This window comes from Diceros bicornis, chromosome 28 (assembly GCF_020826845.1).
Source record: "Diceros bicornis minor isolate mBicDic1 chromosome 28, mDicBic1.mat.cur, whole genome shotgun sequence".
NCBI classification, from domain to species: Eukaryota; Metazoa; Chordata; class Mammalia; order Perissodactyla; family Rhinocerotidae; genus Diceros; species Diceros bicornis.
The window spans coordinates 6,461,019-6,488,469 of NC_080767.1; the positions used below are offsets into that span (position 1 = coordinate 6,461,019).

The following is a 27,451-nucleotide window of genomic DNA, read 5'->3' on the forward strand; positions in this document are numbered from 1 at the left end:
ATAAAAGTACATAGAAGACACTGTTGCTGGCTTAAGCAACTTAGGATTTGATGTAAAAGGTGGTTCCTTGTAACTCAAATGACAAAATGCCCTAGGCAAACCTTCATTCTTTGATTTTCCCCGACCCTTTGTAAGCTCCACAAGCGCTCAAGGGGCTGGAACCCACCAACTTCTGTCTGCTATAGATGCGCATTTTCCAGAATGTCACATAAAAGAAATCATACAGTACGTAGTCTTCTGAGTCTGGCTTCTTGCACTTGGCCTAATGCTCCTGAGATGTGCCCATGGCATCGCACGTGTCGTTCATTCTCTTTGTTGCTCAGTGGCGTTCCATTGTGTGGATGAACCACACCGTTTATCCATTCATCAGTTCAAGGGTATTTAGGTAGTTTCTCGTTTTCAGTGATTATGAATAAAGCTTTCATAAACATTCATGGTCATACAGCTAGGAAAAAAAAAAGGAGGGGAAAATGAAAGAGAAAAAAGAAAGCCACTGATCTTATCCAGATCCTTAAAGATGGGGTCACAGAGGCCCGGGGAGGGAACTTGTGCAAGGTTACGTGCAGAACTGCAGGCCGAGCTGGAACTAGAATTAGTCTCACACATATCCCACCTCCTTTTGCTATCACTGACGGGAGATACAGCCTACACCCAGATTTAGACACTTGGATCCAGTGAGCTTGAGCCAAAGGTAAGGTCATGCAGGGCATTCAGCAACTGCTCTAGACTCTCAGAGTTCACTGACTATCATTTTGCACCTCCAGGTGTGATACGTGGCGCCTGGTGAACCCACCAGCACGGCCTCACCTTGAAAACTCTCTCCGAGGCCCTTCTGCAGCCCACAGTGGGCAGAAGGTGACAGCCATGGCAAGCAGGATCACAGCCCATGTGGAAGGTGGTTACCACAGCAACCGCAGCATCTTCTGCACTATCCTGTAAGGATGGAGAGCCACAGAGTGGGGCAACTGAGAGGGTGTCCGAAGACTCTGGGAGCAGCAACCACATACGCTGCTCAAAGGCTCGGGCCCTGACAGGTGCTCAGCTGGGCTAAGAGGTGAGGCCTTCGGGATGGAAGTAGTGCCTGTGAAGCCTCCAGGCCCCTCTCCATCTTCTTACTCACCACCCCCTGAAAAAACAGGCTCCCAGGCCTCCTGGGGACTAAGAACAAGGTACCTCTAAAACCCTTCGGCTCCACAACCCTCCACAGGAAGGAACTTGGAGTTATTTTTCAAGAAGAAAAAGGCACAGAAGTTGGTGGGTTTCCACTAACTCAAGCTCTTGTAGAGATTATGAAGAGTTGGGGGAAATCAACACTGCACCGTTCGCCAGGGTGTTCCATGTGAGTTACAGGGAACTGCGTTTCACACACACCAAACCCAGCCTCCTCTCAGGGAAGAGCAGATTTACTCCTAAGGGAGGGCCCCAGAATTTTCCCCTTTCCCAGACCTCTCGCGATCCCTCCAGGGACACGGCCACACCCTCCCAGCTGCCTGCAGAGGCTGGAGGAGTTTGCTTTCCTTAGGACACAGTTCTCAGATTTGGACATGGACCTGTGAGGGAGGAAGGGGCTTGGGACTGGGAGCCCCTCTTGAAAGGCTGCCCCAGGGACAAGGGATGCTGAAAACAGGAGGGGCATGTGGAGGCTTCCTTCCAGTGGCTCAGGTGCCAGGCTGGGCAGTGCAGGGATGCATGTGACTTTGCCCTCAATAAGCTCCCAGACTCAGGAGGACACTAGGTCGGTGCCTGCCGCCCCAGGATTCAGATCCCACGAGCACACCCACACCAGCTGCCCCTAGAGATGGAGGTGCTGGGGCCTCTCGTCTGTATCCATGTTCCTCACGGATAACCACCTGCCTTCACTGACCCTGCCGTGGTTTCCCACTCTGTGCCTTGGCTCACGCTCTTGCCTCTTCCTGGCATGCCCTTCTCGCCATCCACCCATGTCCAGGTCCCCCCATTCTGCAGGGTTTAGCTCAGACACTGCCATCTCCACAAAGCACTCCCCTCCTGCCAGGTGACAATGCTCTTCCCGAGCCTCCTCTGCCCTTTCTCCGCCCCCTCTCAGGGTAGTTTCTGCCTTGCTCTGGAGCTATCCAGGTCCATCCCCCGTCCCACTCACCTGCCTGTGAGCACCCTGAGGCCACGTCTCACTGTGTCCCCAGCACCCAGCCCGGGTACGGTTAGCTGGAGTGAGGAGGAAGGCTGGCTCCAAAAGGGCTTTACTGAACTGTACTGTGAATATGTCAAGGTTGCAGAACCGGGTGGGCTCAGACCAACTGCTTGAGGAAGGGGGACTGATGCAGGACAGTTCAGCCTGAACAGTCCCCCTCCCACTCGGCCTTACATGCAGGGCCTTCACCAGCCTGTTGGGGCCGCTGTCGTGCACTTCACCCCTGGCCTCCCAGGCTGGTTCTGCCGGGCCCCGGTGCTGCTCTCCGGGTCGGGTGGGAAGAGGCTAGAGGGAGCCAGGAGCACTGGCTTTGCCCTGAGGACTTTGGGCACAAGAACGCGGGCCCCTCCCATCCCAGCACTGTCTTTTGCACTTCTCTGGTGGCCCAAATGTGAGTCGCTGTACAAAACGCTGCCTTTATTATTTTGTAAGAAATGACTTTTCTGTGAACCAAGTGCTTATAAAAATCTCAGCAACTAAAATAAAGTTCTCTATTTTAAAAGAGGCACTTTTGGGGAGACTTTCCTTGGTCTGGGTATATGCTCGAGTTCCTGCCCGAGTGGATGCAGGCCTGTCACTGCTCTGCCTTCCCAAGGCACCGATTCCACTGAAGGAGATAGGAGAACCCCAGGGCCATCTGTCCATTCAGCTTGTTCCCATGACGATTCCGGGTTCCAAGGTCTGTGTCCTGTGTCAGTCAGGGGTTGGATTGCCGTCCTGCCTGCCCCGAGGGCTGTGTGAAGGTCATCAGTCAAGTCCCTGGTGTGGACGACGTGACAGTCTGCGAAGGGTCTTTAGATCCATGAACACATTTTTCGTAGCTTTCATCACTGGGCATCTCACAGTTGTTGCCATATCCACATGTCACCTGAGGAGATAGTTAGTACTTAACATCTTTTTTTAAATGAATAGACTTTATTTTTTAGAAGAGTTTTAGATTTACAGAAAAGTGAACAGATACATAGTACAGTTCCCATATTACTCTCCCCAAGTTTCCCTATGAGTAACATCTTACAGTAATATGGTACATTTATCAAAATTAATGAACCAATATTGACACATTATTATTAACTAAAGTCCATAGTTTATTCAGATTTCCTTAGCTGTTACCTAATGTCTTTTTTCCATTCCAGGATTCTATCCAGGAGCACAACTTTAGAGTTTGAACTAAAAAGAAATGTTCACAACACTACTATAAATGAAAAGCTAGTGTTTTCTAATACTAAAATAAACTATTAAACTGAAAATAGTCACAATACCACAAGCAAAAACACCTTTGTTGAAACCAGATGTTTGGGGGGAATTTGTTACTGTTTAGCCTAACCAGCATCACCTCGTGTATTTGATACATCTTTGTGCCACTGAAATCATCTGATGTTCCATCAATGGTATATTCAACACTGACTTGGTGAGGTCATGCCCCATTTTTCACAGAAGGAATTGAGGCTGAGTGGCAATGCTTGTTAAGGCCCAGTAGGAGAAAGTTCATTATCACATGTTAAGAGCTTGTGGGCAGGAGGTGTGGGTAGGGCTGTTACCTAGGGCTTCGAGAACAGAAACAGAATAGCTGGGACCCACACACAATGCCCATCTTCTGCCAAGTCCTTTGGAGGCAGAGGTGGGAGGAACGGACAGCCACCCTCACCCTCTATGGGTGGGGGAGAGTCAGGAAGTGAGGCTGCTTTGCAGTGGCTGCATTGGTTGAGTGGGCAGGGCTTGCTCTCCCACCTGGCAGGCCAGACCTGCCCAAGAGAACCCATTCCATCTGATTATTTTTTTCCTTAATTGAGCCAAAAATCTATCTCCCTGGCTAAATCCTACCCATACTGCAGGATCTTACTTCATCATCACTTCCGTGAACACCTTCCCTGAGCTCCTCAAATCTCAGGTAAGTGCCCCTCCTCCATGCTCTCATACCCACCCCCCATGTTATCGCCATGGTGGCATTGAATCCTCTGTATTGAAAAAGTCTGTTGATCTGTGTGATTCCGGCCTCCTCCCCATGCCTTGTTGATCCTCTATGCCCTGCACAGAGCAAAACTCACTAAGTATTGGATACATGGATAAATAGATGGATGGATGAATGAAGAAACACGCACAACCCCATTTCTGGTATCTCTACCTTCTGGAGCCCCCAAAGGACATCCCTTCCCTCTGTCGGTGACTCTCCAGAGATCTGCAGACAGCATCCTTATCCCCCCAGGGTCCGCCCTGCTCCTGGCCTCGTCTCATACATGCCAGTTTGCAGAACATCTGACCATCCTGGTCATTTCTCTAGACCCACTCCAGTGGTCTGGGCAGGTCTAGGAGAGCCCAAAGGCGGCAGAATTTAGGAGTCCTGTCCTGCATCTCAGGAGGTATGTCCCGGCTCTTCAGTGTAGCAATCCCATCTGAAGACAGGATTCTCTAAGGGTCCTGTGTTTCCTTGGGGTCACTGGCTTTCAGTCTGCAGTAGCTAAGGGCCCTCTCCACAGAGTGACTTGCCACAGGGGAAAGCTTAACCCTGGTACACAGCTCACAGGTCTTGGCTGCCTCCCACCCAAGGAGCTTACTACACTGTGGCCTCCCTGGCCTTCCCTGCTGGCCAGTCAGGCCCAAACACTGATACCACTGATGGGAGTGTACAAGCACAATACAATCCCACGCAACTTCATCCTTCAGGCCTCCACGTCCTGTTGAGGCCACTGCCCCAGTGTCCAAAGGAGGTCCTAAGTATAGGGAATGGAGGTCATGGTGTAGCCAGACCAGACAAGAGCCAGAGTTGGGTCTTGGAACAGCACATGAGACTACACTCTCCTCAGCAGCAGCCCTAGGCCCACCTTCTTCCTGCTCCTTCCTTCTGACAGCACAGAGAAAGCCTCTTCTCCAAATGGTTCCTCATGAAGGGCTCACATTGGGCCTGCAGGGCTTGTTCCAACCCTGAGCAGTCTTCTAATATGCGGTTCTTATTAGTTTCTTATTAGAAAGAACCACTCATTAGTTCTTTCTCCCTTCCTGCCCAGAACTTTGCAGGGTGCAGTTATGGCCATGCGGCTCTGGAGCCCATCCACTGTGATTAGCATTCTTTTAAATGAAGTCAGGCCTAACATGGCCCTCCTGGTGTAGTCTGAGCAACTCACAACACAACTGTCAACCCAGCTCGGAAACCAGTTATGGCCTGAGTGCAGCTGAAGACCCCATCTGTCTGATCGTCAGGATGGTATTTCACATCTTGGTTTGGGCCCATCATTCATGTCATCTATCTGCGTTCTTTGGATAAAAGGCTGATTCCTGGGCTAGAAGAGGGAAAGTACAAGATGGCTGGAATATCTTGTACCAGAAATTAAGGAAGCACTCTTAAAATGATGGAGATTCAGGAGCTGGCTTGAAGGAACTCAGATTGGCCAAATGTGGTACAATGTGAGCATTCAAAATAACAGTAACAACGTTCATGGAATAAAATAAGAACCTATGAGTCCATACTGATAACTAAATGAACAAAAAAATTTTAATGGGAGAGAAAAGAAAGCTTCCTGTTATAATAGAATGCCAATAAGAAATGATGGGAGTTAGAAAATCACCATTTTGCAACCACCTTGGTAATTCAGCGAGAATCATCAATCGAGACTAAAACTCATGGGAGAAAGTTTGATGAGGAACAGGGTATTTAGAGTCTCAAAGTATCCCTCCACAAATTACTTATTAATTACAAAAAAGAAAAATAGTAACATCACAGTGGGGAGAACACAGCCTTAACCAAGTAACAAAAGTTAACATCAGCAAGAAGAGGACAAGCCAGCACCATGTGCCTCACCTGTGACGCACTTGGGACACAGCGTCACGTTTGTCATATTCCTGACAAAAATGCATACCCTGAATCTAATTATAAGAAAATTCCAGACAAACTCAAACTGAGGGAACCCTATAAAATAACTGACCTTACTCTTCAAAACGTCAAGGTCAAGAAAGTCCAAGACTGAGGAACTATTTTAGAGTAAATAAGACCAAAGAGGTGTGACTGGCAAAACCTGAATATGAACTGGGGGCGAGATCTAGTGTTGTATCAGTGTTCTACTCCGGCTGCAGGTAAATGCGCTGTGCTGACAGAGCGGGTCCTTACTCTCAGGACATACACACTCAAGTACTTACAGATAAAAGGGTGGGCCGCTTTTCTCAAATGGTTCAAAAAGAAATATATAAATTTATAAAGCAAAGAACAAATGGGACAACACATTAACAGCTGGAGAATCTGGATAAAGGATATACAGTTCTTTGTACTATTCTTACAAATATTTTCTAAATATGACAATGTATCAAAACGAAGTTTTTATTTTTTTTATTTTTTATTTTTTTAATTTATTTATTTCCCCCCCAAAGCCCCAGTAGACAGTTGTATGTCATAGCTGCACATCCTTCTAGTTGCTGTATGTGGGACGTGGCCTCAGCATGGCCGGAGAAGTGGTGCGTCGGTGCGCGCCCGGGATCCAAACCTGGGCCGCCAGCAGCAGAGCGCACGCACTTAACCGCTAAGCCACGGGGCCGGCCCTCAAAACGAAGTTTTTAAAAGGTGACACTTTAAAGAATTTTATCTAATTAGCTCTTTCCGGGTTGGGTCCTTGGCAAGTGTGTTAAATATACCTTCTTTGACCTCATCACTCTTAACAGTGTCCAACAGGTCAGGGCCAAAGAGCTTCCCTCTAGGGAACAGACTCCATTCTGTTAATCAACACCTGTAAGTTAAGATTATTCCACAAACTGCAAATCTTATTAAGGGTATGAGCATCTAGCCCAGCCTCCCTTTCTTCAAAAAAGACATCAGGAGACATTATGGCAAATAACTTGGTGGGATCAAGGTATCCTCTGTGAATACATTAGTAAATAAATGGTTTTTTAGAGCTAGAGAAAACAGTATGATTCCCTGATTATACAAGTGTTTACCTCCTATAGCTCTGCAAGGAAAGAAGGTGCAGCTCACGCACTGTGATTTCTTCGGCAGACACTGACTGCCTAGGTGCAGGCACTGTGCTAGGTACTCTCTCACAAGACTTGTTCAAGTTGAACAAAGGCCCCTCTTTTGAGCCTTTTGACCCAGAAACCCCTTGATGCACAGAAATTTGCTTTTCAGTCAACCTCTGGGAAGGCATCAGCTACACTTGGTGAGGGACACCTGCTGTCACTAAGGACAAGAATCTATTTGCTGTCCTAAACTCTGCCCTATCAATACCACCCCTTTTTGTGCAAGTGACTAAAGACAGGCTGCTTCCCCACCAGGACAGAGTTTGTTCAGAGGCCTAGTCACATGCTGTGATCTAATCCTTCCTGGAAATTAAGCCTCAAGTGTCAAACCCATCAGAATCTAAAAAGTATTCAGGAAACACATTCTAATCTATAAGCACATTAGGAATTCTTTTCCCAGAGATACAGCAGGACATTACTTTTTCTGCTGCAGTCACGAACTTGATTTTCACAACAGCTTAGATAAAGAAAAACAGAGGCATTTAGATTTCCTGCTCACATCTCTGCTGGAGGGAGATCAAGTATGCTACAAATGCCCACTACCCAGGATCAGAGACAAATGGAGACAAACCAGAGAACAGCATGGAAAATGTGCACCTTAGGCATGGCCTTGCCACAGAAGTGGCTCTGACGACAGCATCCCAGAGCTTGAAGAAATATAAGGACCACCTGTCCCAAATGAGTCATCCAAGACTCATTTCTCCCATGTCTTCCCTAACAGATGACCCAGCTGCTGTGCACTTCCCCCTTCCTCATTTTCAGAGAGCTATACTCTGTCTGCCTTCCTTCACTGCTCCTGGCTCGCCAGTACCGAGCACCACAGACCTCAGTTGTTCCCACTGCCTCAGAAGAGCCTTGAAGATGAGTCTGCACGTTAACCACATACCTAAGTCTCTCCACGTCCTATTTCCATTCCTCACAGCACCCCTCTGGACACTGACTTCCCCAGCTCCCTCGTGGCACAGAAGGTTGGCAGGCAGTCAGCATCCACTCCCATCTCCTTCTGGTAAGGCTCCTGTATCTAGGGGCTGGAGAGCTGAAACCTATTTCCAAGACTCCCTGCTGCTAGGATTCTAGATGCAAATTAGGTTCCTATACATGTACTCATAGAAGAAGCAAGATGGAGGCCAGCTTCTTGATCTTTCCGCTGTTTGTGCTGACGAGCAAGGAGGTGGAAATGTGGGTACTGAAAGCATGGGTGGCAGAACTCAGCATTCCAGCGTCAAGTCACCAGCTTCACGAGTTCCAGAAGCAGTTGTGGGGCACAAGTGGCTTCCTGATGCCTGGCAGGCATCCCCAGCAATGGTTTTGAACTCAGCAGTTCCAGTGACAAGCTCCTGATTCCCACTCCTGTAGCCCTTTAACAATTTTATAACTTTTTACCCTTGTATTGAGCTCCTTTCTTCTTAAGATATCTAGAACAATTTGTTTTCTGTACTGAACTCTGACTGATTCATCCCCCTCAAAAACGTGGCTTTCAGAGCTCATCCCTGCCCTCAATGTGGCCTGAGCCAGGCAGAGCAACGGGGTTAATCACTTCCTCTGAGTTGACTCCACTCTGTTATAGCAGTCTCAAACTAAATTGGCCTGTTTTGGCAACCCCATCACACTGGTAACCTGAAGCCTCCTCTTCCAGCCCTGCTGGGCTGTATCCTCACTATGTACTCCACTGGTCCTTCCAGACCTGAGCATGGCACTTCATGTTTCTCTTGATTAACCTCTATCTGTTAGATTTGGCCCAGAGTTCAGCCCATGAGATCTTTTGATTCCGACTTCCCCAGGCCCCACCCTCCCACATCCCCACACAGGAACTACCTGACATTTATAATCAGAGCAACACCAAAGGAGGGAGATGATGTCCAATATGGTTGTCATTTTACGTTTCTGCTTAAGACAAGCACAACTGAGATGCTGGCTTCTGGCTTCATACTCATACCAAGCAAGGCTTTTTCCTCTCTCTTTAAAAATAAAAATGGAAATGAACAGAAGCAGTGGTTATGAGTGGCCAAAATGCTCTGTCTGGAAAGCACACCTCTAGGTGATTCTCCTCCGTTTTGACTGGCGGTCCAAGGTCTGGGCTGGAGGCAGCGGGATGGACAGGGTGCCCAGTTTGTGATCCTCCTCCCTGCCGGCTGCCACAGATACTCTTCTTTTGGAGACCTTCAGCCTCATGGCTTTCGCTATCTCGATCATCCTAAGGAACAAACACACAACAAAAGGAGAGAGTCTCCTCAGTGTGACTGCTCAGGGAGGCTTGGCGGGGGGAGCAGCACAAACACATGCTCCAGGCCACAAAGATGGAATCCCCGAACCGGCCACCAGGAGCAAAGCTCCCGGCAGAGAGGCAGACAAGATCCCCTGCCCAGAGCCATCAGACAGACTCCCATTTTAATGTGCAGCCATTAGAAAATATCCATATATTGGGCCGGCCCCGTGGCTTAGCGGTTAGGTGTGCGCGCTCCGCTACTGGCGGCCCGGGTTCAGATCCCGGGCGTGCACCGACACACTGCTTCTCTGGCCATGCTGAGGCCGAGTCCCACATACAGCAACTAGGAGGATGTGCAGCTATGACCTACAACTGTCTACTGGGGCTTTGGGGGAACAACAAATAAACAAAATAAAAAAAAAATTAAAAAAAAGAAAATATCCATATAGGTAATGGAAAACCAGGTTATCTAGATCCTATTAATTTGTTTACTTCCTATTAACAAGGATTGAGCACTTGCTAGAATTCTGATAGAATTTTACAGGCTCCACATATCTGTTTCTCTCTTATTTTCAACCTCACAGCCTGTGAGAATGCCATCTGTGGACAGCCCTCAGAATAATTCCTCCATGGACTGCTCCAAGAATCCAGACAAGGGTGTTTCCATGGCTCTTTTGGGACATTATCAGGGTCCTTGGATGTCAGATGCTCCTAACTCACCCACAAAGGCCAACAGACCCCACAGTTCAGAGTCCTGGGAAGTTCTGCTCTCTACTCAGTCTGAATGCCTTCTGGCTAGAAAGTACCTGAAAGATGATTTCTGCCAACTCTCCCAGCCTGGTCAGAGAAGCCCATATGTGACATCCCTGCCAAACAGAGGCCCCACTTTGCCTTGAACACCTCCCTTGGCAGCCCCTTCCATCTGACTCTGAGAAGGTTCTTTTTGCTAAGCTAAAATTGGGTTCTCTAATAACTTCCACCCCTGGGTTCCACCCCTCAGGACCATACAGAATCCCTCTCCCCAGCAACAGCAATTCGGAGACGGGAGCCTGCTTGGTTATACAAAGACAGAATGCTACGGGAAGGCTGGGGTTTAAAGCCCAACTATTCCCCTTCTTAGTTGTGTGACCCTGGGAAAGTCACTGACTTCTCTGAACCAAGATTCCTCAACTGTTCTTTAGGGAAATCACTGCGATATTATGACAGATTTAATACTGTGCCTAGCACAGAGAAGGCACTCAGTGATGTCTGGTTGCTCATCCACTGAATCAATCATTCATTGAAAATCATCCTCTAGTCCCAAGTCTTTCCCATATTAAACGTCCCCAGTGCCCTTGACAGTGCATCATGCTTTCCAAAAGGTGATACTAGAAATACACAAGGCGCCCTACAGGGAGCTTTTTATTCTGCTGTGCTCACCTTTTCTCACTGAGCTTTAAGTCCCTCTGTAACATCGTCAGGTCAATCTGGAAGTTGTTTATGTGCAAGGCAAGTATGATCACATACGCGGTTATCTTTGCCTTCATAGAATCCGAAATTAAGTTCCGTAAACTGCAAATCAGTGGCAGTAAAGGCAGACAAAATTAAACTCTAAGATGATTTCTCCAAAAGCAAAATAAAAACATCCAAGCCTGTTCCCATATGCATGCAATATCTTCCCATCTTGGAGAGAGGAAAAGGAATTCCAGCAACATTCCTTGTCCCATCAAGGTGCCTGAGCCTCCACACACAGTGGAGCAATGGGCCAATCCCAGTGTCCCCTCCAAGGGGACAGAGAAGGCCGCGCCTCCACTTTCCGCAGGCATAGTTAGAGCCTCAAACTGGTGAGGAGCCTCGGAGTCTGTTCCCGCCTGCTCAGCAGGGCTGCCAGGAAAACAGTCATCCCAAACTCAGTTGCTGACGATTCTTCTAAGCACACTCAGACCAGGAAACATATTCCAAGCTAACTGCAGGAAGGAAGCCCAGGTGTGCTGCATAGGGTTCTTTCCCCCAAGTCATCACGCTGGCCTGCCCTTTTCGGCAACACCACCTTTGTTCTGTGGGACATTAGGAAGGGTTCTTCAAATGAATTGTGTGAAATGAAATAAGTCTTTGTTGCAGGACTTCCCAGAGCCTTTAATGGGAACTTTTCCAGGGGGACAGAGTATGTACTATATAGTGTTCCCTAAACGTACTTAACCCCAGGACTCCTGTTTAGCACTGTATCTCTGGACATGAAATTCCATCCAAGCCCCTACTCCCCACTCTCTCCCCTCCCACCTCCCCACCCTGCTTTCTCCGTTACAGGCAGAAGCCCCAGAGATCGAGCCCCTGACCTGCCGTTATTGTAGGTCAAGCAGGTAAAGTGCTTCAGCAGTTTGGTGTTGATGACGTGTGGAACTCCAGGTCCCAGGGCACCTATAAGACAAAGTTGAGTTTGATCATTTTCTTTCAAAACCCTCAGGTCACATCTCATCCATGAGCTGGGAGAAGAAGCCAACAGTTGGGGCTCCATAATGAACAGAATCATGTAGCAAGAGAAGCAGGGGCCCATGAAACAGAGCAGCTACTTTCAAATAAAAATGTGCTCAGGTGTGCTTCAGCCTGCAGACCGTACACGCACGAGAGACGTCTGTGATGGGGTGGCAACAAGAAATAAAAAAGACTCCAATGAGGCGTAAAGACACAGGATTCATAAGATGTTAGAAAGCAAAACAGGGCCGGCCCCGTGGCTTAGCAGTTAAGTGCGCGCGCTCCGCTACTGGCGGCCTGGGTTCGGATCCCGGGCGTGCACCAACGCACTGCTTCTCCGGCCATGCTGAGGCCATGTCCCACATACGGCAGCTAGAAGGATGTACAACTATGACATACAACTATCTACTGGGACTTTGGGGGAAAAAAAAAAGGAGGAGGATTGGCAATAGATGTTAGCTCAGAGCTGGTCTTCCTCAGCAAAAAAAAAAAAGAGGAGGATTAGCATGGATGTTAGCTAAGGGCTGATCTTCCTGACCAAAAAAAAAAAAGCAAAACAGATTTTAGAGAAAGCCTAGGGAGACGGAGAGGAGGGGAGGCTGGAATGTGAAAAAGAGAATTAAGCAAATACTGAAAAACATGAGTAGACTCTTGGGTGCCCAATCACAGTAACAAGACTGCATACACCTTATGCCTATAACCACGGGCGTCTCCTGCTGGGTTTCCAGCTCTGGGTAGGTGTGAATGTGTGGCAGCCACCCAGAGCCTGAGCGACAGGCGACATGGATTAACAGCAGAAACTGACTCTCCTATCCCAGTCAGAAATAAGCTGACACCACACAAACCTGCCACAGCCTTCATGAGCCAATTTTTCTCCCTGTGTGACCGATGTTTGTCTAACAGTCCCTTAAAATGTTCACTTGAGTTGACTAGATCCTATACTTCACCTCCTGCAGACCAGAAGCAGTGAGTGTTCACTCCAAGCAATCATGTAACCCAGCCTGTCCCCATTTTCAGACGAGGAAAAGAGCTTGGCGAGTCATCTCAGCAGGTCAGCAGTACTAACAGGAATCTCACTGTTACAGAGTTAAAAATAAAGACCCGGGGGCCGGCCCGGTGGCGCAAGCGGTTAAGTGCGCGCGCTCCGCTGCGGCGGCCCGGGGTTCGCTGGTTCGGATCCCGGGCGCGCACCGACGCACTGCTTGGTAAGCCATGCTGTGGCGGCGTCCCATATAAAGTGGAGGAAGATAGGCACAGATGTTAGCCCAGGGCCGTCTTCCTCAGCAAAAAAAGAGGAGGATTGGCGGATGTTAGCTCAGGGCTGATCTCCTCACAAAAAAAAAAAAAAAAAAAAAAAAAAAAATAAAGACCCGGACAGGCATATCCATTTTCTTATCTCACTAGAGCTAGTCTAAGAATTATAGACAAATACCGCACTGGACATAACTAGAAATAAATGTCTATCATGGACTTACTTTTCCGCTTAATCACTTTCTGTGCTCGAAATTTGATGAGGGTGTCCAGAAACCATACGCATCGGGCCTGGCGGTCTCGGCTCTCCTCATTTGATGGCAAGGACTTCAGCGCTTCTATGACAAAGGAGCAGTGACTACAAGGGAGGGAAATGGAGGAATGTGTAAGACCGGCTCTCACGATGAAATGAATTCACCCCCTCACAATGAAAACAGCAGGCACTCCTCACACCTGATACACACTCAACAGCTGAGGAAGAGCCGTCCCACCAGCCGCTTATAACAGGAGGAGCATGGTTTAGCACAGGGGCAGTAAAGGGCTAGACAATAAATATTTTATATATTGTGGGTGACATGGTCTCTGCCATTGTAGTGCAAAAGCAGCCATCGATAATACATAAATGAATGACCATGGCTGTGTTCCAATAAAACTTTATTCATGGGCAGCAGGCCAAACGTGGCATGCGGGCCATAGTTTGCCCAATCCTGACGTAGTGGTCTGGAGAATAGGCTCTCAGTCAGACTGCCTGGATTTGAGTCCCCTCTCTGCCATTCACTGGCTCAGACAAGTTTCTCTACATCTCTGTGCCTTGGTTTCTTTACCTATAAATTGAGGCCAATGATAGTACCCTCCTCCTATGGATTTTTTCTTTTTTTCTTGGTGAGGAAGATCAGCCCTGAGCTAACATCCGATGCCAGTCCTCCTCTTTTTGCTGAGGAAGACTGGCCCTGGGCTAACATCCGTGCCCATCTTCCTCTACTTTATACGGGACGCCGCCACAGCATAGCTTGACAAGCAGTGCATTGTTGTGCGCCCAGGATCAGAACGTGGGAACTCCAGGCCACTCCTATGGATTTTTTTGTGGATTAAATGAGACAATGCAAGTAAAGCGCTTAGAACAGTGCGTGGCATATATAAGAGCTCAATCAATGTTAGCTATTATTTTTATACGCTGTTCTACCACTATCAGGATCCTGGACTCGCAGCGATAAAAGGCTCTTCAGGATCATCTTGTAGAGAGGCCTCATTTTACAGATAAGGAAAACTGAGGCACAAGAGAGGGAAGATCTCACAGTACATCAAGCAGAGCTCGGAAACTCAGTTCTCAGACTCCCAGCCCAGAGCTCATTCCTGTACCTGCCCCTGAGCCACAACCACACTGAGCCAACTAAGAACCAGGAATGAGCTCTTTTTTGGAAATGGATCTTTGGGGAGAAAATTTTGTGTGTGTGTGTGTGAGGAAGATCAGCCCTGAGCTAACATCCATGCATCCTCTTTTTGCTGAGGAAGACCGGCTCTGAGCTAACATCTATTGCCAATCCTCCTCCTTTTTTCTCCCCCAAAGCCCCAGTAGATAGTTGTATGTCATAGTTGCACATCCTTCTAGTTGCTGTATGTGGGACGCGGCCTCAGCATGCCTGGAGAAGCGGTGCGTCAGTGCGCGCCCGGATCTGAACCCGGGCCGCCAGTAGCAGAGTGCGCGTACTTAACCGCTAAGCCACAGGGCCGGCCCCGAGAAAATTTTTTAAAAAAGTATCTTCCAAGGCTTTACATCTCACTGACCAATAAAATTTCCAAACAAAACTGGGGGAAACCAGGGGCTGGCCCGGTGGCACAAGCAGTTAAGTGTGCGCGCTCTGCTGCCGCGGCCCAGGGTTCGCAGTTCGGATCCCGGGTGCGCACCAACGCACTGCCTGTCAAGCCATGCTGTGGCAGCATCATATAAAGTGGAGGAGGATGGGCATAGATGTTAGCCCAGGGCCAGTCTTCCTTAGCAAAAAGAGGAGGATCGGCAGATGTTAGCTCAGGGCCAATCTTCCTCACCAAAAAAAAAAACAAAAAAAGGGGGAAACCAACCTAGGGTCAACAACCTTTTATTTTCTCAAGATGAAATTATTAAAAGAAAAAACTTGGGGCCGGCCCCATGGCATAGTGGTTAAGTTCAGCATGCTCTGCTTCAGCGGCCTGGGTTCGCAGGCTCGGACCCCAGGTGCAGACCTACGCCACTCATCAGTAGCCAAGCTGAGGCGGTAACACACATACAACATAGAGAAAGACTGGCACAGATGTTAGCTCAGGGCTAATCTTCCTCGAGCAAAAAAAAAAAAGAGGAAGCTTGGCAACAGATGTTAGCTCAGGGCGATGCTTCCTCACCAAAAAAAAACACAAAAAACTCAAAAGCAAAAAATTCCCACCATCACCATAAAAGAAAAGCTGTTTCAATGTCAAAAAAAGGGGAGAGGAGAGGAAATAAGTTCTGAATTATTTAAAATGTACTATATTTAAAATACATAAACTTAACTTTAGAAAAGCTCACTTAGCACATTGTCACAGATGCACCATCACTGCAGCTGGATCTACTCCCAGGCCAGCACATGGCTCCGCGGTGACAATCAGCATCAGCATAACACTGGAGGACACAGGCCAGCTCCAGCTCCCAGCCCCCAGCTACAAGGCCTCACCACCCTCAGTCCAGCCACCATTCCAGCACTCAGAGGCCAACTCTCTCCCCTAAGTGCCACCCACAGCCTTGGGACAATAGGCCTTAAAGCCCAAACATTCAAGAAAACACTAGCTCCTTCATGTTCAAATGCTGAACAAGCATACCTCCTCACTGATGCCACCCAAAGGTCCGCTTCATGTCTGACTACTGTTGTGTCCCAATCTCACTCCCCCATACACTCCATCTGCCCAAGTGGACGTACCTGTTCTCTTCTATCATCTTCAGTATTTCTTCTGACGTGACATTCCTGAAAGCTTCAGATGGGCTCTGAAGAGCTTCATACTCCACAGGAGAAAGAACTAGTTACAGCTCAAGAACACAACTGACCAAAATTGAAACGCCCAACTAGCTAAATGATCTCCTAGCAACTGCATTTTAGAGATGGGAAAACTGAGGCTCAGAGAAGGGAAGATCACACAGTACACTGGGCAGAGCTCAGGGACTCAGTTCTCAGACCCCCAGCCCGGACTTTGTTCCCTGCCTGGGCTTCTCTGCCTTCTCTTATCACAAAGCCACTGCAGGTATTTCCATCTGACAAGATCCACAAGCATGGAAATTCTATGCTCCAATCCTTCCTTTTACAAAAGCAGTCTGCCTTAGACTTTGGGCACTGGCTAACTTAAAAGTCCCATTTTGACTATTCATGGAGAGTGACACCCCACCCCACTCACCCAGGGCTGAGCTGTGGGCACCTGGCCTTTTGCTGAGGAATGGGTTTGAATCCCAGGGACTGAGAGGCCAGTGCTGGAGCAGGGCCCTCAGCCAGTGAGGAAGCCTGGCTGACCTCCCAGCAACAGCGCTGGGGCAACTGTAACGGGCCGGGGGTAGTTTCTCTGAGCGTCACAGGACCACCAGGACCTTCAGAGATATCTCTGATGTGCCACTCATGTACACATATCTCAACTTGTGAAATAAGGCAGCGTTTCTACCGCAAGAAGGATACGGTCTTCAAATTTATACACGTCTTCAGGCTTGGCTGCATCGGTGTGGCAGGGAGGAAGGTAGAGGGAGTCATCTTGCAAGTCATTGTGGATGGCATCAGTGACCAGAGCTTTTCAAGATAGGAAGAGTCAGTGTTGATGTCACTTTGTTTGGCTTTAGGTTCCCCAACAATCTTTGCAACCTATGCGCTCGAGATCATAATCGGTCCAGAAACCCCTTATCTGAATGCTTCCACCAATGTGGCCTGACCTCCCTGTCAGGCTGACAGCTCCACGACTATGATGTCCACTCTTGACACAAACCTAACCACTCATTAGAGAAGGCAGACACAGTGTGGTCCCCCAAGTAACTTGCAGTATAGTTGGGAAAGATAAGTGTGCTGATAAATATTTACAAATCAATATGAGATAAGCTAAAAGTGAGGAATATTCAAAATAGCCTTTAATGGCTTAACTTCCAGAAAACTTCTCCACATATTGTGAGTGAAAAAAAAAAAAATCAAATTCTTAAACTGTAACTACCACACAGGAATAACCATGTAAGAATTAAGTATGCATATAGGTAAGGACAGAAAGGAAGATTATAACAGTTGGTCTAGTAGAATGATGGGAAAATGAGTAAATTATTTTTCTTTTTAAATATCCCTTAATAGCTGAAGGTAAGCTGAACAAAGAAATTCAAAAATTTACTTAGACACTAAAGTATGTCTTTGAACAAATGGAGATATATATTTCTATGTTCCTGGGTGAAAAAACATAATATTGTAAATATGTTGATTCTCCCCATATTAATCTCAATCGGATTTTGAGGGAACTTTACAAAATAATTCTTTAGATTCTCCTGGCAGAAAAAGCATGCTACAATGACCAATATATTTGTGAAACATAAGGATGAAGGAGGATGAATCTGCCCTATCAGACAACAAACTGGATGATGAGGCTACTAGAATCAAAAAAGCCTGGTGCTGCCACAGGAATAGGCAGCCAGAACAATGGAATCGAGCACAACCAAGAATGTGGTAAAATTATAGAGATGACTCTTTTAAATCATTTTTTAAAACAGGAAAGGATGGAGTTGGGGACAACTGGCCAATCATTTGGAAAATGTAAAATTAGGCCTGTACCATAAGCCAAAAACAATCTTCACGGAGTTAATATTTAAATGTAAAAAGTAAAATTGTGGGGCCAGCCCAGTAGCACAAGTGGTTAAGTGTGCGCGCTCCACTTCAGTGGCCTGGGGTTCACAGGTTCGGGTCCCAGGCACGCACTGATGCACCGCTTGTCAAGCCATGCTGTGGCGGCGTCCCATATAAAGGAGAGGAAGATAGGCACGGATGTTAGCTCAGGGCCAATCTTCCTCAGCAAAAAAAAGAGGAGGATTGCCATTGGATATTAGCTCAGGGCTGATCTTTCTCTCACACACACACACACAAAAAAGTAAAATTGTGAAAGTATTGAAAGAAAACAAAAGAAAATATCTATGTAATCATAGAGTATGGAAAAATTTTCTAATAATTACTAAAATTCCATTTTAATAGATAAATTGCTCTTGTATAACCTTCTTCTTACGTTCTTATAATGCATTTGAACAATAAATTCATTTTTAAATAACCTAATTAAATACTCAAGCTGCCAAGGAATTTAGGAACAGAAAAAGATCCACTGACCTCCAAGTGAAACTGTCTCTAGAGGCTCAGTTCATCATCATCCACCAGCCCTGTTGACCAAAATCTCCCAGTGACTCAGAGACCTGAGGCCTCCCCCTCCCCTGTGCCCTGCAGGCTGTAACACTGCCACCAAGGACGCGGTGTGCACACATCCCTTCCCATGCCTGGATCCTCCACTTGATTGTGGGCTCACGGAAGACAGGGCCATGTCAGATGCTTCCCACTACTTCCAGAGTCTGTTCCTGAGAAGGCCCTCAGCAAGAGGCAGGAAGGAATACATCCCTAACTCCCATCATTTCCATCTGTGGGCAGGTAAAAGATCTCAAGGGAAGAGAAAGCTATCTCTATGAGCAGACTCTTACCCCAAGTTCCAGCTCCTTACCAGTCACACCCTTTGTATCAATAATATTCTCTGCGGCTTTAGCTACTGCACGATTCAAAGATTCATTGCCAACTCTGTTCATTCTCCTGGAGTTCAGAGCCCGCTTCTGTTTGGTGGTACCAAAAGCTTCAATGCAAGAATCCATCTGTGCAAGAGACAAATTTGGTTACCGGGGACAGCCTGGACACTGCTACTCCTAGCAGTGTGACTATGGGGAAACTCTCAGCCTCTCTGAGCCATCATTACCTCACCTGCAAATTGGGCTAAATCATACCTATCTACCTCATAGGCTTGTTGTAAGAATCAAACAATATTAACAGATCTGAAGTACCTGCTTCGTAAACCGTAATGCGCTATTTACAAAACAACAGTGATTCCATCTGTAAAATGAAAAGACTTGACTAGAATTAGGGTTACTAAATCTGTGGCACACAGCTTACCTTTTTCCAATCCTATAGCCATAATAGACATTCCTTTTTTGTTTAAACAGTTTTATTTATTTATTTATTTTTTTGTGAGGAAGATCAGCCCTGAGCTAACATCCATTGCTAATCCTCCTCTTTTTGCTGAGGAACACCGGCTCTGAGCTAACATCTATTACCAATGCTCCTCCTTTTTTTTTCCCCCCAAAGCCCCAGCAGATAGTTGTATGTCATAGTTGCACATCCTTCCAGTTGCTGTATGTGGGACGCGGCCTCAGCATGGCCGGAGAAGTGGTGTGTCGGTGCGCGCCCAGGATCCGAACCTGGGCTGCCAGTAGCAGAGTGCACACACTTAACCGCTAAGCCACGGGGCCGGCCCATAACAGACATTCCTAATAGATCACCCTCTCTTTCCCTCTGAGCCTGAAGATAGCCTCACACTCCTTCTCCATATAGTGTTCCAGGCAGCACTGAAGATTCAATCAATTTGCCACCCTGGGGTGAGATGAGCTTTGTAGGCACTTTCTACATTGAAAATCCTAAAGTTTACCTTGTTTTAATGTGAAAACTTCCAGGCTACAACCAATATTTTCTGAAACTCGGATTAAATTCTAAAAACAAGTGTTATGGTATACCTATGTCGGCCCAGGGAACTTGTTCCAAACACTGGCACAGAACTGTGTACAGCTGTCCCAGATGGCAGAACTGCTCTCTGTGAGGCCAAGGAGGCCTCTGCAGGTAGACACTGTCTAGAGAACCACAGACTGAATGAGCTGGGAGCAGCTGGGGGAATTCCTGTGTTCAACCAGCTCATCTTCCTGATGGAAACCCAAGGTCTAGAAGGAAGTGGCTTAAGGTCCTACATCTTAGTTGTCACACTTACCTTTTCTCTAAAAGTTTTGGTCTGACTCTCTAATGTCACTTCACTCTCAATTGATTCATCTATCAAAACACAAAACAAACAAAAACAGAGAGAAAAAAAGCCAACAGATAGTAATAGTGTTTAATATTTGTTTAACAGTTAATCTAAGAATAACAGCTTTCTCAACTACAGGACTTCCTAGAGCTTAACATGAGTGAACATTAGTATGCTGCTTTAGTATACAGTTAGAGAATCTGGAGAATAAATTAAAGAGTCAAATGAAGGGGTCATCTGGCCCAACCACTTCATTTTACAAATAAGGAAAAACGAGGCCTCCAGATGAAATGACTTGCCCCAGGTCAGTTACCAGGCAGCAGCAGAGATGGGATTAGAAACCAGGGCCTCAGCTTTTTCTAGTAAATAGTCTTGCCCTCCTTGTAAAAGACCTAAAGGCAGGCACAAACGTTGAGGTGTGTTACTTACAGGAAGCTCTGTAAACTCCCACAAAGCGTTCATATAAGGGGCAATAGGATCTAGTGGACAGAGCACAAGCTCTGGAGTGACCTTACTGAGCTGAAATCCCAGCTCTTATATCTGTATCAGCAGTTATGTCCCTGCCAAAGTCATTTAACTTCAAGGAATAACAATACCTACCCCAGAGGGTTGTTACGAGAAGTAAATAATGCAGTGCATTGCAAGTGCTTAGAACAGTGCCTAACACATAGCAAGGACCCAATAAATGGTGTGTGTGTGTGTGTGCGTGCGTGTGTGTATAAACATATACGCTGGCTAGAATAAACCAATATTTACAAATTTTTTACATAAAAATTTGTTTAATCAAGAAATTAATGAACAATTTTCTTTGCCTCCTTGTAAGTTAGAAGAGCATTTGGAGGATAATTTAAATGTAGTTATATTTGTTCACAAAGCAGGGAATTCTTAACCTAGATGCTATGGACCCCTAGGAAATTCACAGATGGGCTTTGGGACCCAAGATCCCTTTAAAATTATATGCAAAATCTCACATTTATTTATATACATATGTATGTTTCTGGGAAGTAGATCCAGGTCCTTATCAGATTCTCAAAAGGGCGGAGACCACTGCTTTGAGAGAATAAAGTTAGAACTAACGCCTCTGAAGGAATCAGGTAGATTCACCATGATCCTAACGATTCTTCCTTATCGGACACCCTCCCCCACCATGGTTCTCAGTATTTAAGATTTAGGGAACAGGAGTCTCTTGAGGCTGACCCTCTTATCGATCATTCTGGAAGATCCCACTCTAGCGCTGAGCATTCTAAGATGCCAAAGCAGAGAAATGTAACTGCTCCCACTGGATTGGGGAAGAAATGGATCTCCTCCCAAATTAGAAAGTATAGAGAATTTTTCTCAATATGAAAGTTCCTGTCCAAGCTGTAAGCAACTTCCATCACCTACCAGAGATTCTAAAATCTCTACCCCAACCAGAAAAGTTAAGAATTAAGAAACATGGAAAAGAATATCATTCTCATCATTGCTCAACTTGCTTTACCTAAGATTAGTTACTGATCTCAAGTCTACTGGGCTCAAGTCCACAGCCCCTAACTTGTGCCTGGAGCATAGCAGCTCATCAATAAATATCTGCTGAGTAAAAACACTCCTAAAACTCTTTAAAATGAACAAAAAAGAAACAGAAAAAACCCTGGCATAAAGGCGCCCTTTTAAAAATAATTATAGGGCCAGCCCAGTGGCATAGCGGTTGAGTTCCCGCCTTCCACTCTGGTGGCTTGGGGTTCGCTGGTTCGAATCCCAGGCACGGACGTACTCACGGCTCATCAAGCCACACTGAGGCAGCGTCCCACACAGAAGAGCTACAACTCTACAACTATGATACACAACTATGTACTGGGGCTTTGGGGAGAAAGAAGAAAAAGAGGAAGCTTGGCAACAGATGTTAGCACAGGGCCAATCTTCCTCAAAAAAAAAAAAAAAGAAATTACAAAATGTGTTTTACAAATCAAAAATTCAAACCAACTCATCCAGTAAACCTAATATGCAGTGTTTCTGTGAGCCTTCATGACTGGGACCTACCTGAAAACAGTGGCTGCATGTTGAACAATTCAGCATCATACACTTCCATTTGGCCAGAGGTCTTATTCAAAATTCCCACAAAGTGCCTGAATACAGAAGAAATAATACCAGTGACAACGGATTATTCAAAAAGTATTGTTTATACAACTTCCTTTTTCCTGCTTAAAAGTTCCCAACCTTCTTTCTGCCCCAATACACCTGAGGAATGCATCACTTGCTCATGAGTAACAATAATCCCCTATAGCAGCAATTCTCTGAATGGTGAGAGAAAGGAGGGAAGGGAGAGAAGGGGGGAGAGGAGCGTTCATGAGGCGGTTCTGGAAAAAAAAAAAAAGCTACCAGGTGATCTGGTAGCCAATCACATGTGGGCTCACTGCTCTAGTGGGAAACCCTCTTGGGATATAAGAATTAAGAATTACACTAGAATTTACTGCACACATAAATTTTATGGAGGCAAAGACAAGTAAAACCTTGGTAATTATGGCAAGAAGACCAGCCTGAACTAGAGAGTCTTTGTAACGGGATGAAGTGGTGTTCATAGTTTTAAGCATAAGCACACGAATCTGACTCCTATCAGGGTGGTCCAGTGGGGGCTCTGAAAGGGCCTTGTTTGTGGTTCACTGTTGGATACCATCGCAGGGACACTGTGTGCATTATGCCAGCCCCTGACCGTTATGGACTGTTCAGACTGCACAATCTTCATTGTACCAAGGGGAAGACCAGGGGGTCAGTGAAGGGCAGAGTTGCCCAAAGTCAGTCAATCAGCAGCAGAGCTGGACAGAAACCCTGGTGGTGCCTTGGACACTACCAAATCCTTTTCTTGTAGTTAGTTCCAGGGCAAACTTCTGGTAAGCTTTGACCTATTGATCACACATTCCAAATTAGTGGAGACAGGTGCCTTTTGGGAACAAGACAGTTACAAATAAAGAATATTACAAATTAATGAGGTGGTCAAAATTAATGAAAGTGGTCAAAAGGTACAAACTTCCAGCTATAAAATAAAGAAGATCTGGGGATATAACGTACAGTATGGTGACTACAGCTAACAATACTGTACTGTGTATTTTTGAAAGTTCCTAAGAGAGTAAATCTTAAAAGTTCTCATAATAAGAAAAAAAAATTGTAACTGTGTGGTGATAGATGTTAACTAGACTTATTGTGGTGACCATTTCGCGATATAAACATATATTGAATCATGAGGTTCTATTAGTATAATGCTATATGTCAATTATATCTCAATTTTTTTTTAATCTAAAAAAAGAGAGAGGCTGGCCCAGGGACACAGTGGTTAAGTTCGCGTGCTCCACTTCAGTGGCCCAGGGTTCGCTGGTTCGGATCCCAGGCACGGACCTAAGCACCGCTCATCAAGCCATGCTGTGGCGGCATCCCACATATAAAGCAGAGGAAGATGGGCATGGATGTTAGCCCAGGGACAATTTTCCTCAAGCAAAAGAGGAAGATTGGCAACAGATGTTAGCTTAGGGCTAATCTTCCTCACCAAAAAAAAAAAAAAGAGAGAGAGAGAGAGAGAACATTACAAATGAATGCAGTTTTTAGGAAATTCAACAAATGTAAGTCATTCTTCCTTTTCAGGAATGTCTACATGCTGGTGTGAGGGGCCCTGGGTCTGGGAACAGGCGGACTTGGTAAACCTCTCTAGATGTCCCCCACTGCCCTTAAATAAAGACAGAACAGCAATGCCAGGGCCACCACCACTACCCTCCCCTTCCCATTGTCTTTTCTCCCTGTCCCTACCTGCACAGAGTGTTGCATTTGAGGGCTCCAGTCCCAAAATTGTTTCCCACATAGGAAAGTCTGTCTGTTTCAGCTGCCTAAAATGCAGAGGGGGAAAAGGTCCATTACAACCAATGTTAAAAGGCATTAAGGTGGCCGGCCCGGTGGTGCAGCGGTTAAGTGCACGCATTCCCCTTTGGCCCACGGTTCGCAGGTTCGGATCCCTGGCGCGCATGACGCACCGCTGGTCAAGCCATGCTGTGGCGGTGTCCTATATAAAGTAGAGGAAGATGGACACAAATGTTAGCCCAGGGCCAATCTTCCTCAGCAAAAAGAGGAGGATTGGCGACAGCCTGTTAGCTCAGAGCTAATCTTCCTCACAAAAGAAAAAAAAAGGCATTAAGCATCTTGTCTCCCTTTTCCACATACGCAAAAGCTTTAGGATTCAAACCACAGTGGATTAGAACTAAATAGCCTCTGGGAGACAACTCAGCCCCACTATCTCTAAGTGAATCTGGGGTGTCCCTGGGGGAAAGGCAAGAGGACTTTTGAAAAGCAAGCTCCAGATAGTGCTGGCTTCTAGCTAGTTTGAAAAGTTCTTGGGGGAGCTGCACCACAGGACTTGGGAGCAAGGCCCTGGGCTCCCAGAACTTACAGGTATGCAACAAAATGATTCTGCAGGCAACCTCCTGGGCCCAAAGTCCAAGCCCTTCTTTTCTTTTTTTTTCCCGGAGGAAGATTCGCCCTGAGCTAACATCTGCGCCAATCTTCCTCTATTCTGTACATGGGACACCGCCACAGCATGGCTGGTGAGTGGAGTACGTCCACGCCCAGGATCCGAAACCACAAACCCAGGCCGCCAAAGCAGAGCACACAGAACTTTAACCAGTCAGCCGTGGGGCCGGGCCTCTCCAAGCCCTTCTTGAACCCCTTTGCCCACCTCTCCCGTGACTGCTCCTTATATGCTCTCAGGACGATGGAAGGGCTGCTTCACTCCTCAATTAGAGCCAAGCTTTCTTGCTTCCCTATGTCTGTCCTTGCTATCCTCCTCACCTGGAATACTAAACCTCAGCTATCAAACCGTCCTCCATCCTTCAGGGCTCAGCTCTAATGCACCCTCCCCCAGGAAGGCATTCTGGCAAGCAGAGACTTCTCTGCTCACCCTGCCCTGTACTCTCCCTCTCTCAGGCCCTGAGCTTTGTCTACTTGTATGAGTGTCCCTCGCATCCACTTCTCACCTCTCTAAAGCAGTGGTTTTTTAACCCAAAGAAATTCCCCTGCTGGGGACATCTGGAAATGTCTGACATTCTGGTTGTCACAACTAGGTGCTACTGGTACCTAGTGGGCAGAGGCCAAGAAAGCTGCTAAACATCCCGTGATGCCCAGAACTGCCCCCACAACAGAGAATCCTCTGGGTCAAAACGCCAACAGTGGCGAGGTTGAGAAACCCTGCTCTGGAGTACAAGCGCCTCAGAGTGGGGCCAGGGCTGACTGAGCTGTTTCCCTAGCAGCTTCCAGCACAGAGCACAGCCGGAGCTCAACAAACGCTCGCTGCATGAACAAAAGAACGAAAGGAAAGCCATCACTTGACCAAAAGTACAAAACTAAACGCAGCCTGTCCCCACACCCCAACCTGCCGGGGTTTCAGCAGAGTTCTTCAAGGGCTCATTTGCTAGCCCCCTTCTCTCCTCTCACTCCCTCCCACATCCACCCACACCCAAGGGGCCTCCTGAGGCCTGCGGAGCAGAGGCATCCGGCCACTGCAGCACTCACCAGGATCCGCTGACTCCTCTTCCTGGGGTTTGTGGAGTCGTTGCTCTTGTACAAGGTAAAGCGCATGTTGCCTGGATTCTGCAGCTTCCCATTGGAGAACTGGACTGTAAGATTGCAGCCCAAGAATGAGAGGGGAGCAGAAGGACCCAGAGTGTATGGTGGGAGGAACTGGACTCTCGTTGGGAGGGAGTGACTGGAGAGGAATGATGATGGCAAGGAAGCCCAGGGCCTGACCTAACGGGGGATGAAGGAGGTCCTGGTCCACTTGGGATGAGGGAACAGGGAAGCGAGGGGCATCCTGGCCAGGGGCTGAGACAGGCAGGAACAACCAGGGGAATGGGGCTGACTGAGGCCTCGTGCAGACCTAGAGAGACAGAGGGAATCCCTGCCCTGTGGAGAGAAGGAAACGCAGAAGGCGTGAGACCTGGCGGGTGTGAGGGGATTCAGGATCCTGGCTACATCCCTGGGGAGGGGGAGACTGAGATGTCTTTATCCTGCTGGGAGGTGGTGACAGAAAGACGGTGGGATGATAGAGGAGCCCTGGCCGAGCCCCAAGTCGTGGAGGACACTAGGAGGGGTCTTGGCCTGGCCGAGAAAGGGGCCCAACGGGGGGCGGGAGGACTAAGGAGGTATCAAGACGGCGGGGAGGGAATTACTGGGTACTGCTCCAGCTCCGCGGTCCTTACCCAGTACAGCTCTCTGGCTCTCGTCGGGCTCCCCACAGTACAGCCACTTCGCACTCGGCAACACCTCCACCGCCATCTCGCCTGCCCGCCGCCAAGTCCGGGAGGCACCACGGCCGCAGGCCAGCGCGCGTTTTCCCTCACACGGAGGCAGCGCGGCGGGCCGGAAGAGGCGTGGCCTCGCCAGGCTCCGCCCCCCGCGCACTTCCTCTGAGCTCTGAGGCGCGCCCCCCCGCCCATTCTTCGCCCCGCCCCTCCGCCTGGAGAGGATTGGTGTGTGTCCACGCGGTGCCCGGTCCCCCACAACCCCGATCGGCCTCTCCGAGGCGCAGCAGCTGATTGGCCCAGCACTCCGCCTGCGCGTTAAGTTGTGTGGGACTAGGTTCCCAGGGGCCCAGAAGTCCTGCAGTTCGGACCTAACCGTCATTGAGGCTGCTTCCTGCACAGCACGGTCTAGAGTGTGGTCTATCTTTCCTACGCTGGCAAATATATCTTACTAAGACCTGAAAGGCCAAGTTCAAATTTAGAACTCTCTGACAGGAACTACTTGAGCGGCTGGCCATCTCTAGGGCCTCCGTTCACACACGTGGGCATCCAGTCCTTAAGTCCAAGCTTCCTCCGCAGCCCTGCGTGCTCACTCCTCGGTCCTAGACGTGCATACACGGGTGGCCCAATCAACCCTGCGAGGATGGACCAGGGGGAGAGGCTCAGCAGGCTCATGAGCTTTTTGGCAGGGGATTCTTGGGTGGACCAGAAAGCAGGACACAGATCTGATGGGCATGTCTCTCCGTCCCTGCGAATTCAACCCTCCCTCCGCATGGGGGTTACCAGAGCAAGAGGGCCAAAGCAGGGCGTTTAAGCATGGACCCAGGCCGGAGCCCCTTTTGCCTTGTCAACGGAGGGTACTGTTGAAGGGCAAGAACTCGGGTTGACTCGCCTCTGTTGTCCAAATGGCCTTCTTTCAAGACTCATCTCCTCTCCCCATACAGAGACGCACCCAGGATGCTCCCAACAGCCCTAACAAGTGAGCTCGCCCTTGCCTGAGCATTTGTCATGCTTTTAGTTACCCAGTCTCAAACTTACAGAGACATTGCACGTTTTTCTTTTGCCCAGAGCTAT

At 47.7% G+C, this 27,451-nt stretch overlaps 2 protein-coding genes across 5 annotated transcripts in view; one reads left to right on the forward strand and one right to left on the reverse strand.

The window, feature by feature from the left end:
* FBXO10 (F-box protein 10) overlaps positions 1 to 2,675 on the forward strand; it is a 53,279-nt gene extending 50,604 nt beyond the window's left edge. For all 4 annotated transcript variants that reach the window (XM_058523567.1, XM_058523565.1, XM_058523568.1 and 1 more), the window contains one exon: positions 765 to 2,675. In XM_058523567.1, the coding sequence (XP_058379550.1) occupies positions 765 to 939 (175 nt within the window). In that variant the 3' untranslated portion in view covers positions 940 to 2,675. The remainder of the gene's footprint in view (positions 1 to 764) is intronic.
* Positions 2,561 to 26,484, reverse strand: POLR1E (RNA polymerase I subunit E). The gene is made up of 13 exons (XM_058523572.1): positions 26,336 to 26,484; positions 25,650 to 25,753; positions 23,898 to 23,974; positions 22,143 to 22,228; positions 20,094 to 20,152; positions 18,789 to 18,933; positions 16,742 to 16,849; positions 16,001 to 16,097; positions 13,298 to 13,431; positions 11,687 to 11,768; positions 10,791 to 10,922; positions 9,198 to 9,359; positions 2,561 to 3,038 (listed from the first exon to the last, which is right to left on the reverse strand). Exons 1-12 carry the CDS (start codon positions 26,409 to 26,411, stop codon positions 9,200 to 9,202), a joined length of 1,260 nt encoding a protein of 419 aa, XP_058379555.1. The 5' UTR covers positions 26,412 to 26,484; the 3' UTR covers positions 2,561 to 3,038; positions 9,198 to 9,199.
* Between the last annotated feature and the right edge of the window lie 967 nt (positions 26,485 to 27,451).